The sequence below is a fragment of the Pteropus alecto genome, unplaced genomic scaffold, assembly GCF_000325575.1.
Source record: "Pteropus alecto unplaced genomic scaffold, ASM32557v1 scaffold326, whole genome shotgun sequence".
Classification (NCBI taxonomy): Eukaryota; Metazoa; Chordata; class Mammalia; order Chiroptera; family Pteropodidae; genus Pteropus; species Pteropus alecto.
In genome coordinates this window covers 173849-190645 of record NW_006438873.1, presented here as the reverse complement: position 1 = coordinate 190645, position 16797 = coordinate 173849, and the positions used below count along the sequence as shown (strand labels likewise).

The window sequence follows — 16797 nt, the reverse complement described above, 5'->3', positions numbered from 1 at the left end:
TCCTGGAGGCCGTCTTCAAGGCTACCTTCCACAGGCCCTCACATCCACTCTAGTGTCCTTGGGGTTCAGTTATTCCCCCCTTCCAAAGGGGCAGTTCTTTCCATCCATCCATATTAGTGACTCTTCTCCCTTCTTTGGTTCCCAGAGCAGGTGTTATGGGCCGTAGGCAGTGTCCCCTCCATCACTGAGCAGTCCCAGCAGCTGTTGCCCAAAGCCTTGAAGGAAGAGGTTAGGGACTCAGGGCTTTTTCAATCTGCCCAACAGATTCTACGCGGCTTGGGCACTCCCTGTCCAGGTGACTGTCCAGCTCCATGGTACCTCTGTGTCTCAGGTTCTGCCCTCATCCTCTAGCTGACATTTCTTGGGGACTGACTATGCCAGGAATTGCAGGTACTGACGTGGTTACTGCTTGCGGAGGTCACAGGTCTGTTCTGCCAAATCCTCCTTCGAGGTTCTTTTGTAACATTTCATTTTCTGCTTTGTGGGCTGTGTCTGCCTAGGCCACTCATCTGCCTGTGTTTTCTTTACCATTTACATCTGCGAGATCCCATGTAGTTGCCCAGTTAGAGAGGGGCAGAAAGCCTCAGGTGCCTGATGGGGCACACCTGACTCCAGTCTGGTGAGAGAAGCCCAAAGAGAGCTTGGCCCTGCAAACAGGAGCTGGACAGAGTGTCACGTTAGGACTAGGTTCACATCATACTTCAAGCTGCTTTGCATGCACCAGTATTTTATTGCCAAGGCCCTTGGCAGTGCCTCACTTCTCCGTTTCCTTCCCCACTCTTGGCACTCTGCCCCCTTGCCATTTCTCCTGTGTCTTTCATCCCTTGGCTGATCCCACTTCTCTGGTCTCTGTGTCCCACTCATTCTCCTCTGCTCCCTTTGCAACATTGGCTGCTTTCATCTGTCATGAGTTGTGTACACATCCTTCAATAGTTCTTAAGAACCAGCTACTTCCTGGCAGTCAGATTTTCCCTGGCCTGGACACAGCTTTCTCCATAGAGCTCACCTGACACCAGCAGCCCATTTATAGAGGAGTGAGTTGGAGACCTCATTTCTACTCCCTGTACTGTACACCATCATTGTGTCTTTTCTCTCTTTAGAGTTCCTCTGTGCTGTGACCTTCGGAGGCCCAGAACTGATAATGGGCCCTTCCTCACCCCTACCGTGTTTCCCTCGTCCTGTCAACAAGCCAGTGGACTCATTACTTGGTGTATCCCACATACATAGGTGAGGGCTGCTGCTTCCCACCAAAGTCACCTGTCCTTCACTAGCATTTCTTTGCTTTCAGATTGTTGGCGTGAAGCAGACCATCAGGAAGTCCCTTCTGAGCAGCACACTTCTATAGGAGTGTCGCAGGTCAGGACTCCCAAGTCAGGCCCATTTACCCAGAAAGCCCACCCATGTGAGATGTGTGACTCATTCTTGAAAGACATTTTGCACCTGACCGAAGATCAAGGCTCACACCTTGTGCAGAAACTGTACACGTGTAGCCCGTGTGGGAGAGGATTCTCATTCTATGCAAGCTTTGACCAGCACCACAAGCGATATAGTGGAGGGAACCCCTTTGGTGGGGATGATGGCGGGGCCTCACTTGTGGAGAGCTGTGCAGTTGACATGTCGGGGAGACTGTTTACCTGCAGGGAGGGAGGCATGGACTTGTACAGCTCGGGCCTCTTTCAGCACCAGACCACTTGCTGTGGGGCAAGTCCATGCAAAAGGATGGAGTTCATGGAGTCTTTCCCACACAGCTCCAGCCTTGGGCAACACCAGGGGGACCATGATGGACTGATGCTTTTCAATTGCAGTGACAATAAGAAAACCTTTTTGGACACCTTTACTCTCCTTGACAGACAGATAACTCATACCGAAGGGAAATCTTTTAGATGCTTACCATGTGGAAATGTGTCTAAGGAAGAATTAGCTCTTATTCATCACAGAAAAATTCACAATGGAGAAACATCACATGTGTGTAAGGAGTGTGGAAAGACCTTTATTCACTTATCCCACCTAAAGATGCACCAGAAATTTCACACTGGGAAAAGACATTATACATGCAGTGAATGTGGCAAGGCCTTCAGCCGCAAAGACACACTTGTTCAGCACCAGAGAGTCCATACTGGAGAGAGGTCTTACGACTGCAGCGAATGTGGAAAAGCCTACAGCAGAAGCTCCCACCTTGTCCAGCACCAGAGAATTCACACCGGAGAAAGGCCTTATAAGTGTGGAGAATGTGGGAAGGCCTTCAGTCGTAAAGACACACTTGTTCAGCATCAGAGATTTCACACTGGAGAAAGGCCTTATGAGTGCAGTGAATGTGGGAAATTCTTTAGCCAAAGCTCCCACCTTATTGAGCATTGGAGGATTCACACTGGGGCAAGGCCTTACGAGTGCATTGAATGTGGGAAATTCTTTAGCCATAACTCCAGCCTCATTAAACATCGAAGAGTCCACACGGGAGCAAGGTCTTATGTATGCAGCAAATGTGGGAAGGCTTTCAGCTGCAAAGACACACTTGTCCAGCATCAGATAATTCACACCGGAGCGAGGCCTTATGAGTGCAGTGAATGTGGGAAGGCCTTCAGCCGTAAAGACACACTTGTGCAGCACCAGAAAATCCACACGGGAGAAAGGCCTTATGAGTGTGGTGAGTGTGGGAAATTCTTTAGTCACAGCTCTAACCTTATTGTGCACCAGAGAATCCACACTGGAGCAAAGCCTTACGAGTGTAGCGAATGTGGGAAATGCTTCAGCCACAACTCCAGCCTCATTCTACACCAGAGAGTTCACAGCGGAGCAAGGCCTTATGTGTGCAGCGAATGTGGAAAAGCCTACATTAGTAGCTCCCACCTTGTTCAACACAAGAAAGTTCACACTGGAGCAAGACCTTATGAGTGCAACGAATGTGGAAAGTTCTTTAGCCGCAACTCTAGCCTCATTTTACACCAGAGGGTTCACACTGGAGAAAAGCCGTATGTGTGCAGTGAATGTGGGAAGGCCTACAGCAGGAGCTCTCATCTTGTTCGGCATCAGAAAGTTCACACTGGAGAAAGGCCTCATGGATGCAACAGTTTTGGTGGCCCTTTAGCTGCATCTCTTAAACTTGTTTAGCTCCAGGAAGTTCACACTAAAGAACAGCCTTGTATATGTGGAAAATGTGCTCTCTCCTTGTTCAGCCTCAAGACTCAAACCAGAAGAAAGCTCTGTGAGTACCTTTTGTGAGGTAGTCAGCATGCAAACCCTGTACCTTCATGCCTCCATCCTGGGGAGAGTCCCAGTAAGTACTGTGTAGATGGGACACTTTCATGAGGTACGCTGCACTTTCTAAGCTGTCCTGGGCTCTTGACAGAGTTATATCAATGCCAATGCCCGTGACAGAAGCCATCTCATCACTGCCAGCTGTCAGTCACTGTAGTATGCTCAAGGAAGGCAGACACTTGCGCTCTCTCTGTCTTATATCCTCGAGGGAATCATAAGTGTTCTGTCCCTATTGAAGGGCCTCATTTCCTCCTCCATGACTGGGTTCTGCGTGGACATGATCTAGCTCTGGCTAGAAGGAAGACTTTCCTTCTTCATGGACAGTGTTGATAGTAAACATGAGAGCTGTGACTTATTTGTCCTGCTTCCAAATCAGCCATCTTTGGAACTGCTTGCCTCATGCTGCTCTGGTTTGTGCAGTGGTAAAGGCCTATTGTGGCAGTCTTTACTCTTTGGGGTGCTGTTCACTGTGTGGAATGGATTGAGAAAATATTGGGTTCTGCCAAGATGAAGGGAGGAACATCTTTTGTTGGCACCAACTTTATGTGCCAACATAAAGGGACAGAAAGATGGCAGAGAACAGATCTCAGTCTAGTTTGGCCAAATTTGCATTGTTGTTCAAGTCTTGCTAGAGAAGACTGAAGAGCTTTGTGTGCCTAATCTTAGGACCTGAAAATCAGGATTTCCTGTGAGTCCAGAGTTTATTCTGAGAAGGGCATAGTTGGTGTGAAAAACCTCCAATGCTTCTGGAAGCAACATGAATTGGGTCCCTCGTTCCTAAGGAATGTCTCATATTCCCCAGCACTTTGAGAGATTTCTGCTTCCTGGACCTATCCATGAGCCAGTTTCTGGTGTCCAGAATCCCATAGGCAGATGGCACTGACTAGAAATCCTGCAGGACAAAGTGGGAATCATAATTCATACAGAAACACTGAGATAATGGAATGGGGACCACTGTGGCCAATGAGAGGAGATATGTCTTTTCTGAAGGAGGCATCTACAAATGTCCCTGTAATTTTGGCTGTGTGGGATAAGAGGGTACAGAAATTCTCAGGACCTTTAGACATCTGTGTCTCCTGTGGTCAAGGCCACTGTCAGAGTAAGTAATCTAAAGATTTATGAATTCCATCTCCACTCAGGCAGGAACCCCATCACTGACAAAGGAGAGATCCAGGGATAGGGCTTCTCTGACCCAGCTAGCATTTCTCATGTATGAAGTGGAAATGGACTTCATTGCTCTCCAGTTTTTGCTAACTTTGAGGCAGAGATCGCCCTCCTAAATTGTGGGGAGAAGGATATCACAGAATCAAAATAATTGGCAGATATTGTGTTACAAGAAGGATGATAAATATGTATTTTTACAGGGAAGGTTTATTCTTAACAGTTTTATTGAGGTATGGTTGACATGAAATAAACTGCACATATGTAAACTGTAAATTGTGCTATGTTTCAGCATGTGTATATACCTGAGAAACTATCACCACAGTCAAAATAATGAATGTGTTCAACACAACCAAAAGATTCCTTGTGTCCCTTTATAATCTTATCCTCTCAGTCCTTCCTAAACCCCTTTTCCACAATTCACAAGCAACAGAAAGCATTTTCAAGAATTTCATGTAAACAGAATCATACGGTATATACTTTCTGGGGAGGGGGACTCTGGTCTTTTTTACTAACCATGACTATTTTGAGAATAATCCATCTTGTTGCATGTATCAATAGTTTGCTTATTTGTATTACTGAGTATTATTCCACTGTATGGATATACCACAATTTTTTTTATCCACTCAGCTACTATTAATGGATATTTGGGTTGTTTCCAGTTTTTGGTTATTGCAAATAAAGCTGCAGTTAAGATTTGAGTACAAGTTACACTGAATAACATTCCATTTTATGGATGCACCACAGTTTATCCATTCACCTACTGAAGGACATCTTGGTTGCTTCCGAGTTTCGCAATATACATTTTTGTGTAGGTTTTACATGCAATATACATTTTTGTGTAGGTTTTACATGGACATAAGTTTTCAAGTTGTTTGGGTTCAAGCCAAAGAGTGTGATTTGCTGGATCATCTAGTAAATGTATTTAGTTTTGTAAGAAACTGTTTTCCAAAGTGACTATACCATTTAGCATTCCCACCAGCAATGAATGAGATTTCATTCCTGTTGCTCCATGTCCTTCCAGCATTTGGTTGTCAGGGTTTTGGATTTTAGCCATTCAGATAGGTGCATGGGAGTATGTCATTGGTGCTTTAATTTGCAATTCCTTGATGCATATGCTGAATATCTTTTCATATTTTAACAGTGCCTTCTGCAGAACACAAGTTCTGAATTTTAATCAAGTCCAAATTACCCAGTTTTTCTTTTATGGATTGTCATTTTGGAGTATATAAAGAGTCATTGCCAAATACAAGGTCATCTACATTTTTTTCCTGTCATTTTCTAGGTATTTCAGAGTTTTGTGTTTTGCATTTAGGTCTATTATCACTTCTGAGAAAATATTTATGAAAAGTGTAAGATCTGGGTTTACGTCATTTTTTTAAACAGAATGTCCAGTAGTTCCAGCATCATTTGTTGAAAAGACAATCCTTTCTCCATTTAATTGTTTTTGCTGCTTTTTCAAAGATCAGTTGACTGTATAGGGATGAATCTATTTCTAGACTTTCTTCCAATTTTTCCATCTATTGAGATAATCGTTGTGTAGGTATGGGTTGTTTGTTTTTGTCTTTTATTCTATTTATGTGAGGTATCCCATTAATTGATACTCAGATGTTAAACTAACCATGCATTTCCTGGGACAAATCCCACTTGGTCGTGATATATAATTCTTTGTATATGTTTCTGACCTCATAGAATAAGTTGGGGAGTGTTTCCTTTATTTTCTGGAAGAGTTTTTGAGAGATTAATGATACTGCTTTTTTAAATGTTTACTAGAATCCCTTAGTGAGGGCACCTGAGCCTGGAATTTTCTTGTAGGAAGGTTTTCAATAAAATTTAATATATAACATAGATTTCTACTTATGTCAGTTTTTATAATTAGTGTCTTTCTAGGGATTTGTCCATTTTCAACTAAATTGTCTAATTTGGGGGATAAAGATTGTTTATAATATTCCCTTATGATATTTTTAATTTCTGTAGGGTGAGTAGTGTTTTCATTCCTGATTTTGCTAATTTGTTGTCTACTTTTGTCAGCCTACTTAAAGTTTTGTCAATTTTATTTATCTTCGGAAAGAATCAACTTTTTGTTCCATTGATTATTTTTAAAGTGTTTTTATGTTTTCTATTTCATTGAGTTTTGTTCTGATCTTTAATAGCTCCTGTCTTATCTTTGGGGCTAGTTTGGTATTATTTTCCTGGTTTCTTAACATAGAAGCTTAGGTTATTGGCATCTTCTTTTGTAATAGCTGGTTAAAGCTATATATTTCCTTCTAATCATTTAACTGTGTCACATTGATTTTTATAGATAGCATTTTTGTTTTTATCAGTTCAAAATATTTATGTATTTAAAATTTTCCTTGTAATTTCTCCTTTTACCCATAGAATATCTGATGGTGTGTGGTTTTGCCTAGGAACCTGGGGCTATCAGTGCTTGGCTGTCTTTCAGGACTGGAACCTGAAAGACTGGCTGAATTTTAGAAGTTTGAGACTATCAATGATTTGCTAGTTTTCAGAAGCCGAGTTACTGATGACTAAGTTGTTGACTAAGCTGGCTTTCAGATGTCATCCAAAGTTATCGCTAATAAATCTTAGTTTCTTGTTCATGACTTTGGAATTTGGCCAAAGTACAGTCTTTTCCTTTCCTGAATGTGAAAAAAATAAGCACTTAATTGTTAGTCCCTTCTTTTGTTCTTTAGTCAAATCTATAAAAGAGACCATATGGCATTATCCCAAAGGTTATGGTTATTTATGTGAATATGATTTTGAGCTAGCATTGCCACTAAGTTATTTAATTGCCAATTAAAATAGCTCTAACTACTGACATCTTGTAATGTATTGGAAAAAGCTAAATATGGGACATTTAGGGCATCTTGACAATGTCAATACAGGACAAAAGACATGTGCTGTGTACACAGAACAGTTGGCAGTCCTATGCCTGATGTGTGCCATGCACCTACTATTGTACCTGAAACCCCGTAGGTGCTCATTAAACATTTGTAGATCAGTAAATACAGAACAGTACAACTTTGCTATTCATGTTTACCTTTTTAAATATAGGTAAACATTACTTCTCCCTCTGAGCCGTTAATGTGCTATGTTTTCAAGTATTAAAAATAATCACATTTTGAGACCAAACCCTGAGTGTGGCCAGAGTTTCAGCAAGCTACAATCTGAGCTTCATTCTGATTTTTCGTACTGAGTGCCTCTTGCTTAAACTTGAGATGTTACCAACCCCTGACTTGTTACAGACTTATTTCTCTAGAACCATTTATGCTACTTTCCTTGAAAAACTACAGTCATTATTAATAACATTCAGTAATATCTATTTCACGATTTTCCAGAGATAACCTCAACTCCCTGTGCAGATACTGTTGCTACAATTACAGGTGAAATGATAAACCACTTCATAGCAAGGAGATGAGCTCATAGATACTGAAACCTTTATCTCAGGGATAAGATGCCCCCTTTACACACGTGGTCCAGCTGTCAGAAAAGCATGCACTGTCAGAAAGGCAGAAGATGGCATATAAGTCCCTCTTTTAGAGAGATTTCAGATTCTTAAATGAAATATATTTCAGATATGGAGTAATATTATCTGAATAATTGTTGATCAGGAACTGAAGATCCTGGAGAGAGAAGCTGCACACTGAATGACCTATCTACATTTTGGCAGGGACGTGTGGTTTTTAAAGATGTGGCCATACATTTCCCTCAGGAGGAGAGGGACCTCCTTGAGGAGTTTCAGAAAAGTCTGTACCACAGTGTGATGCTGGAGAACTTTGCACTTTTGTCATCACTTGGTAAGGCCCTCGCACTTAGCCCAGGGTCCTGGGCTGGACACTGTTCTTCCCCTTTTCCCTATGGGCAGCTGTGTTCTCCTTACAGCCAGACTTTGGGCACTACCACCTCTCCTGGTTTCCTGGTGTATGTGTTGTTGGTGCCCAGGCTGGGCTTAGCGGCCCCATCCCTGCTTCTTTGAGTACCTACAGAAAGGGCTCAGAAATCTTGAAGTCTGTCTAGGAGACCACTCCTACCTGGCCTGGCCCTGGTCGGCTCACTTTGTTCAAATACATGGACCCTTTGTGCCCAAGGCCTTCCCTCTTCTTGCTGACATTTTTTGGGGGCTGCTTGTGCCAGAAATTTCAGCCACCAGTGTGGTCACTACTTGTAGAAAACACTAGTTCTTTAAGACCCTCCTGTGAAATGTTCATGATTTGAGAATGTGGATTTCATGTGTTGGATCACTCTGGGACATGCCGGCCACTCTCTTTCCTTGTGTTTCATTTAGTTGGCCTTTCCCTGTTCCAGGTCCCTAGGAGATGCTCGCTTTGAGAAAGGGAGAAGGGCCTGGCTTTCTGACAAGATAGACATCACTCCATCAATGACAACAAGAAATGGCCCCGGTGGTTTCGAGCTAGGAAAGGGCATGTTATCAGAGCTGGGTTCCAGTCACACTGGGAGCCAGGCCTATGCCCATCCTTGTATGATACCAGGGACACTGGTCACACCTAATTTCTAGCTTTTTTTTCCTATTGCCGTTTCTAATCTTTTGGTTCCTGGCTCCCCACCACTTTTGGCTGGCTCTACCTTTCACCTATTCCCTTCCACTACTCCCTTTTCAGTGCTCTCAACATTTGAACTATACCTAAGGTTTTGTGACAGGTGTTGTGGCATCTGCACACATCCTTAAATAGCCCTTGAATACCAACTACCATGTCACAATCAGACATTTCTGGGTCTGGACACAATCTGCTACACAGTGTTCACCAGTCATCATCACTATGCCCTTGTTTAAAGCTACTTGCAGAAGAGTGGTTTGGAGACTCTGCCTCTCCTCCCTGCACTGCACCCATCCTTGGGGCCTTCCTCATCGTTAAGGGCCTCTCCCACCATAAGCTTCCCAGGCCCAGCTCTGCAAGCAGGCCTTTCTCTCATTGGCTCTCAGACCCCTTGCCTGTTAGCAGCCCCGTGGACTCATTCATGGTGTGTCTGACACTCATTTGTGATGGGGCTGCCCCATCCCACCAAAATCATTATGCTTTCACCAGCATGTCTCTACTTACAGGCACAGAGCCCAGGATGAGGAGGCACCTTCTGAGCAGGGTGATTCTATGGGAGAGTCACAGGTCAGGACTCCAAAGCCAGACCCATCCACGCAGAAGGCTGAGCCCTGTGAGACGTGTAGCTCTCTGTTGAAAGACATTTTGTTCCTGGCTGAGCAGGATGGAATGTACCCTGATCAAGACACGTATGCTTGCGGGAGAAAGCACTAGCAGCAAAAGCATCAGATTAGAGTGAAATTTTCCAGAAAGGACAAGGGGAGGCCTTCATTTGGGAAGAACTGCAGCGTCCACATGGCAGAGAGGACCTTGACGTGCAGGGAAGGTGGGAAGGACTTCCCAGCCAGCTCATGCCTTTTCCAGCAATATGCTCTTCACAGTGATTGGAAGCCACATGGAGACACTGAAGGAGGAGAGGCCTTTCAAAATGGGCAAAACGATTACAGGCGCACTCAGGATGGGAAAGCCTTCAGCCATAATCCTATTCTTGTTGACCATGAGAAAATCCATACTGCAGAAAAGCCTTATGAGTAAAGAGAACGTGGTGTAAGGCCTCCCTTAGAAACTCCCACCTTGATCAGCACCAGAAAGTCCACAGTGAAGCCAGGCTTTATGGGCACCCTGAATATGGAGTATTCTTACCCAGATACCGGGCCTCGGTGACCACCAGAAAATTCACACCAGGCCAAGGCCTTTTGCATGCACCTGCTGTGGGAAGGCCTTCCTTCGTCTGTCCCAACTCTTTGCTCACCAGAAAGTCCACTCGAGAAAGACCTTATGGTTGCAATGATTGTGGGAAATTATTTAGGAACCGCTCCACAGTCGTTTGACACCAGAGAGTTCACACTGGGGAGCTGCTTGATAAGTGCAGCAAATGTGGGAAAGCCTTCACTCAGAAACATAAACTTGTCAAGCACCAGAAAATCCACAGTAGAGAAAGGGCTTATGAGTGCAGCGGATGTGGGAAATTCTGGATGGCTCCATGCTTGTTATTCATCAGAGAATTCACACTGGAGAAAGGTCTTATAAGTGCAGCAGTGTAGGAAATTATTTAATTGCTGCTGCACACTCCTTAGACATTGGACAAAAAGGCCTTATGAGCACAAGTAAGGTAGGAAATTTTTGTGGTACAACTACAGACTCATTACACACCAGCCAGTTTATGTTGCTGTGACATGAGAACAGCAAATATGGGAATGACTGCATACAACTCTGGCCTCATTAAACATTGTTGAGTTTGTGCTTGAGAAATGTCTTCTGAGAGCAGTGAATGTTGGAGCATCTTTGGTCAAAACTCCTGTCCATTTGGCTCCAAAAAGTTCACACCAGAGAAAGAACTTATGGGTGCAGCAAATGAAGAAAGACTTCAGCCAAAGGCTGCTCTGATTGGCACTGTCAAGTACTGTTATGTACTTATGGGTTTTTTTCTTTTTATTGTGTTAAAATACACATGCAAAAAAAATTTGCCACTTTAAGTATTTTAGTGTGCAGTCCAGTACTGCTAAGTACATTCACATTGCTGTGCAATGAATATCCAGAACTTTCTTCATCTTGCATAGGTGAAATTGTGCCCATTATTCAACAATGCTGATTCCTCTCTTCCTCCAGCCCCAGCAGCCTCCATGCTTCTCTCTTTGAATTTGGGCACCCATGCTGCCTCACATCAGAGGAATCATACAGATTTTGTCTTTTTATAAGTAACTTACTTCACTTACTGTAATCTCAAGTTTCATCTAATATGTGGCGTGTTTCAGGATTCTTCCTTTTTAAAGTCGAACAGTACTCCATTTTATGTGTATAGCACATTTACTTTCTCCATTCATTCACCTGTTGATGGACACTTACCTTGTTTCCACGTTTTGGCTGTTAAGAGGCTGCTGTGAGGATGTCTGCACAAATACCTCCTCGAGATCCTGCTTTCCATTCTTTTGGGTATATAGCCAGAAGTAGAATTGGTGGAACATATGGTAATTCTGTGTTTCGTGTTTTCAAGAACTGAGGAACTGTTTTCTATATCAACTGTACCATTTTACATTCCCATTAAAGGTCCAAAAGTGTTCCAGTATCTCCACATCCTCCTCAGCATAATTTTATTTTCTGTTTCATGTTTAATAGCAGGTGTCCTAATGGATGTGAGGTAGTATTTCATTGTGATTCTATTTAGTATTTCCCTAATGATTAATGATCATGTACTTCTTGGCCATTTGTGTGTATATTCTTTGTGGAAATGTCTAAATGTGCCTATTTTTTAATCAGGTTATTTTATTGTTGAGTTGTAGCAGTTTTTATATAATCTAGTTAGTAACCACTTATTGAATACATGATTTGCACATTTTCTTGGCATTTGATAGGTTGCTTGTTCACTCTGTTGATTGTGTCCTTTGATGCACAGAAGATTGTAATTTGATGTAGTCCAATTTAGCTATTTTTGTTTTTATTTCCTGTGCTTTTTGTGTCAATGCCATGAAGTTACTTCCAAATCCAAGGTTACAAGATTTTTCCCTGTGTTTTCATCTAAAAATTTTATGGGTTTACGTCTTACTGTTGGGTGTTTGATCCATTTTGAGCTCATTTTGTGTATGGTTTAAGGTAAGGGTCCAACTTCATTCCTGTGAATGCAGGTACCCACTTTCCACAGCACTAGTTGTTGAAAAGACTGCCCTTCCTCCGTTAAATTGTCTTGGCACTCTTATCAATTATTTAATCAAATATTTTGGCTTTTGTTTCTGGGACCTCTGTTCTATTTCATTGGCCCATGTTTGTCTTTATGCCAGTACCACAGTGTTTTGATATATAGTTTTATGAAAATACTGTCTTGCTCCAGTTTTGAGTCCCTGGCTTGATGCTGGTCATTTCCCTTTTTGTAGTAGCTCATTAAGTCCACATCCCAACCACTGTTCTTAACAGGCATTCACACTCTGGACTGCTATACAACACCCTTGAAGTCCCAGAGCCAGATACCAGGCAACCTGCTGTGCAGCCCTGCCTGATGCCTGTCTTTCCAAGCCCAAATTATCTATCCAAGTGTCATTGTGTTTTGTCTCACCATCAAGGATCTTTACATCATATAAAACAGCTATAAGATTATTATAAGAGTCATCATTTGGTAAGGTCCTCACCTACTCCACTGTCCTGGGCTGGGCATTAGTTTTATCCTTTTCCGCCAGGGCGTATCTGGGTTTACCACGTCTAGACCATGGGTGCTATTTTCTCTCCTGGAATATTTGTTGGGGTGCCAGGGCTGGGCTGTGTGCACTGTACTGCGTGTCCCCAAGCACCCCATCCTCTGTTGCTCTGAAGCCTTGTAAGATATGGCTCAAGAGTCAGAAGTTTCAAAGTTTGTCCAAGAGATCCCAGTGGCATGTGCTGTCCCTCATCAGTTCAAGTTCCCTGCAGCCTGTGTGGCCAAACAAAATGAATACTAAGACAGCAGTACCATGGAGTAGCATGGCTGTACTTTCAATACCCTGGAAATAAGAGGCCAGGCACACAACAGAGGTCTGCATGAAACCATGTCACCTACAGGAAGGAGCAGGTGAGGGAGGAACTGGGATTATGCCTTTATGACTAAAGTGGCCAGGAGTGCTATGTAGGTGGGGATGTCTCCTGTTATGCAGGAAGTGAAAACACATGTTAGGGTTTGTTTTTAGGGTGTTTGTAGTATGAGTTTTGCAAGCCCGTGAAAGCTGATTTGCACATCTTTGACTGTTTGGCCTTGTGATAAATGAGTGCTAAAAAGACAGACACAGAATATTAGAAAACAGAACAGCTTGGTATCCACAGAGCAACTGGCACCTGCTATTATGTCTGAAACCTAGCAGGTGCTCACCGAACATTTCTTAGATCAATGAATATAACAGTGCAGCTTCTCTATTCATTTTTACTTTTCTGTCAAGTCTTTCAAATACTGCCTGTATCACTCCAAGATTGTGGCCCAGGTTCCAGCACAGCTACAGGCTCTTCTTGATTCTCTGGCTTTTCAGAATTAACTCTCTTGCTTAAATTTCACTGAGATCTTAACTTTTTCCTTTTTTTTTTTCACATGTCATAGGTATGCTTCCCTAGAATTATTTCTGCTACTTTCTTTGAACAACTACATAATTATTATTACCTTGTGATAATTTCCATTCGCAGTATGTATGTATGTATGTGTGTATGTGTGTGTATATATATACATACATACATATATATATATATATATATGTATATATACATATATATATGTATATATATACACCTTTTTTTTAACGAATAATCTTGACTCCCTGTGAAGATACTGCTGCTGCAATTTCAGGTGAAATGAAAAATCACTTCCCAGCAAGAAGATGAGATCATGGAATCCACAGCTTTGTCTGGAGGACAAGATGCTCCCTTTGTACACGTGAGCACACATTGTCTCAGAAGATAGCATGTGATAAGTCATATTCTTTTCAGATGGGTTTCAGATTCTTAAAAGAATTGAAAAATGTCTCAGAAATGGAGGAGTAGTATATAAAGACATGTGTTGCTTACTGGGTTCAAACAATCACCAACTATACAGCCAGGAAGTATGTTTTCTGTGGGAACCAGAAGCGCAGCTTCACCCTTTCTATCTACTCCTGTGCCTCCTGTCATCCCACCCACATCTCCCCCACCATTCTTGTCCTGAGCCAAATATTGAAAGCTCATTAAACAGCTCTCAGAGCATCAGTCAATGTGTATTTGAAAAGCGACAAGATACCTGACAGCTATGAGTAGATGTGTAGTGTCATGATATGCTGGTCCTTTTTGATGTGTAGGCCTTTGGGAACTTGCTGTGCTTCACAGTCTGATATAATAGGTTCCTAATCTTTCTGTGACATCCTACACTCCAAGAAATCTGAGTACATCCCCTTTAAGAGAAGCAAAACACCCCCTTCTTCTTGGAGCGGTGGAACTCCATTTCTCAGCGCCCTTGAAGATATCACTTTTATCGGCCACTGCAGAGTGACTCTGGGAGAGGATAGGTGTGCCGCATGTAGTGGAAACTACAATACCCAGAATTCTCTACGGCGCGCGGTGGTTGCGGCGGCGGCGACTGAGCCAATAAGAGCTTGAGAGAGGGGCGCGTACTGTGTGCCCATAAGGAGGCGGGACTTCCGGCGTCCCTTACGGTTGTCATTTTGGTCTCTAGAGCTCACGGGTTCTGCGCTTCAGGAGCACTTGGCGGGCGTCGAGGTTAGGGGGCGGGAAAGCCGGAGGTGAGACGTCGTCTCCGCTGCACCGAGGCGGCTGTGAGGCCCGTCTAAGCTCGTTGGTAACCGCGGCGCCCTGTTCCTGCCCTGTAGCCCAGCTTCGACCCCATTAGTCCCAAAGGTCGGTGGCAGGGGCCGCGCCGATGAGCCCGACTGAGGTGGGTGCTGCGTCCCCCCGGCCTCACCCGGCCCAGCTCTCACAACCGAGCGCGGAGCCCGGATGAGAGGCACCCGCTAGGTTCCATGCAATCAGGCCCCCGTGTCCAGAGCGGAGGGCGTGTCATGTGGGACCCCAGAGTCCGCACTGTGATGAGGTGAGAGCGTTCCCTCAGGGGCGGCCTGTGCACAGGTTGCAGGTACTGGTGAGTCGACAGTACTGGAAGAATCTGGGGTCTCCGTCTCCAGGCAACGGGTCGAGGAGTGTCGCCTGGAATGAGTAGTTGGCAGCCATGGAAGGTTGTGAAGTGACGGCTGTGGGGAGGGGCATGCCCAGAGCTAGAAGTGTAAAGTCAGTAAAAATAAGATGGGGAATGGAGACCGGTGAGGTCACCAAAGTCGACCCCAGGGGAATGATAGTGGGGGCTGGACCAGGGTGGTGGCGGTTAGAGAGGAAATGTGATGAGATTCTGGAAAATCTGTAGAGCAGGCTGGGTTTCCTGTTGCATAAAATATGCTTGCAGGTAAAAGTAAGGAGTGAACCACCATCCCAAGTATTTTTGCCTGAATTTTTGAAAGTATGGAGATGGCGATGTCAACGCAAGGAGCAGGTTTCAGATCATAAGTTGGATTTTGGACATGTTGATCCTGAGATTATCAAGATAGAGATGTCACGACATGGAGATACCGTATGTATAGGCGAACAGAAAGGTTTGGAAGCTAAGGAAGGGGGCAGGATTGGAGACATCAAAAAAGTGAGTGTGGGCTGAGCCAGGGCACGACCTGGGGATCAGATTGAGGAGGGTGAGTCAAATTGTTATTTCAGATGGGCCCTCTAATGAGGAAGGGGAGGCCATGGGGAGCAGGTGTTGGCATCCCCTCTGCTCCCTCCAGAAAGAGCAGACCTGACATAGGAGGTATACAAGATGCCAGCCTGTAGAAATGGAGTCTGCAGTGTGTGCTTGTGTAGATTCTCCACTTTCAGGTTCCGCCAACTGCTGGGGCCACTCCCTATGGAACAAGGGAAACATCAGCCAGGCTGGTGGAGCTGCCAGGTTCTAGACTAGGGCACTGCTGCCTTTCCTTCACCTGTCAGGGCAAGAGGGGTGATGCACTGCTTCAGTCAAGAGGCCCCAATAAGCTCCCTTTTGAAGATTGTATTGCAGGCAGATTTGGTTGCTGAATGGACTAGTAGCTGACTTGCCTGCTCATTACCTCCCTGCAATTCATTAACTTAAGATTGTATGAAAAGTTTATTGATTTAAACACTAACTAACCAATATCTCTCTAAATAGGAGCACAGAGATAGGCTATTAGAAATGAACCTATTCAATTAAGTTCAATTGATGCAAACACTTCATAATTGGTTTGGCATTGATTTACTTCTAAGTATTTGCTTACAATGTAGTTTTAGATATGATATCCTCTGAATCCTTAAAAAGTAGTAAAAATACATACTCAAACTTTCAAAACCCTACCACTTCATTTGTACTGAGAAAACATAGAAACTGTTGATCATGTGGACAATAATAGCTGTTAAATAGTATATATGCCTTACATTTGATACCAGTATGACCCCTATGAAATTAGAAGCATTCTTACTGCTTCTCCAGGTCACCCAGCTGGTAAGAAGCAGCTCTGTTTTCTGAGGCACTGAGCTTAGATCTTCAGGCTCAGATCACTTTGCTCCAGCGGTGGTGGTCCAACGCAACCTATACAATCTTTGCATGGTTACCCATTTCCCATACCCTCCTTCTTCCCACAGGGTCCCATGGCAGTGGCAGAAGTGCTTATGGACTCTGTACAGGTGAGTGGAGGATATGCCACCTTTCATCCATCCCAATTATCACCCCAATGGTTTTGACACCCCCCCCCTTATATATATATACACACACATACATAATATACACATATATACACACACACACGAGCACACACATGCACACACACATATA

At 43.7% G+C, this 16797-nt stretch overlaps 3 protein-coding genes across 12 annotated transcripts in view; all 3 read left to right on the top strand.

The window, feature by feature from the left end:
• Positions 1-11963, top strand: part of ZNF304 (zinc finger protein 304) — a 17497-nt gene extending 5534 nt beyond the window's left edge. For 2 of the 7 annotated variants that reach the window (XM_006915912.3, XM_006915913.3), the window contains exon 3: positions 1289-5123. In XM_006915912.3, the coding sequence (XP_006915974.1) occupies positions 1289-3108 (1820 nt within the window). In that variant the 3' untranslated portion in view covers positions 3109-5123. Of the gene's footprint in view, positions 1-264; positions 391-1288; positions 5124-8027 lie in introns of those variants that run through there. The other 5 variants (XR_001517245.2, XR_001517244.2, XR_439244.3 and 2 more) reach the window with 5 other exon arrangements.
• On the top strand, positions 9429-12014 carry LOC102878417 (zinc finger protein 17; the record flags this gene model as incomplete). The annotated part of the gene is given in 1 exon segment (XM_025049639.1): positions 9429-12014. A coding segment is annotated over 1 exon segment (579 nt), but the record flags the coding sequence as incomplete, so codon positions are not given.
• A 2578-nt stretch (positions 12015-14592) lies between these two features.
• Positions 14593-16797, top strand: part of LOC102877998 (zinc finger protein 548) — a 9128-nt gene continuing 6923 nt past the window's right edge. The window contains exons 1-3 of one of the 4 annotated variants that reach the window (XM_025049586.1): positions 14593-14844; positions 15367-15531; positions 16608-16649. In XM_025049586.1, the coding sequence (XP_024905354.1) occupies positions 14830-14844; positions 15367-15531; positions 16608-16649 (222 nt within the window). In that variant the 5' untranslated portion in view covers positions 14593-14829. The remainder of the gene's footprint in view (positions 14845-15366; positions 15532-16607; positions 16650-16797) is intronic. The other 3 variants (XM_025049587.1, XM_025049588.1, XM_025049589.1) reach the window with 3 other exon arrangements.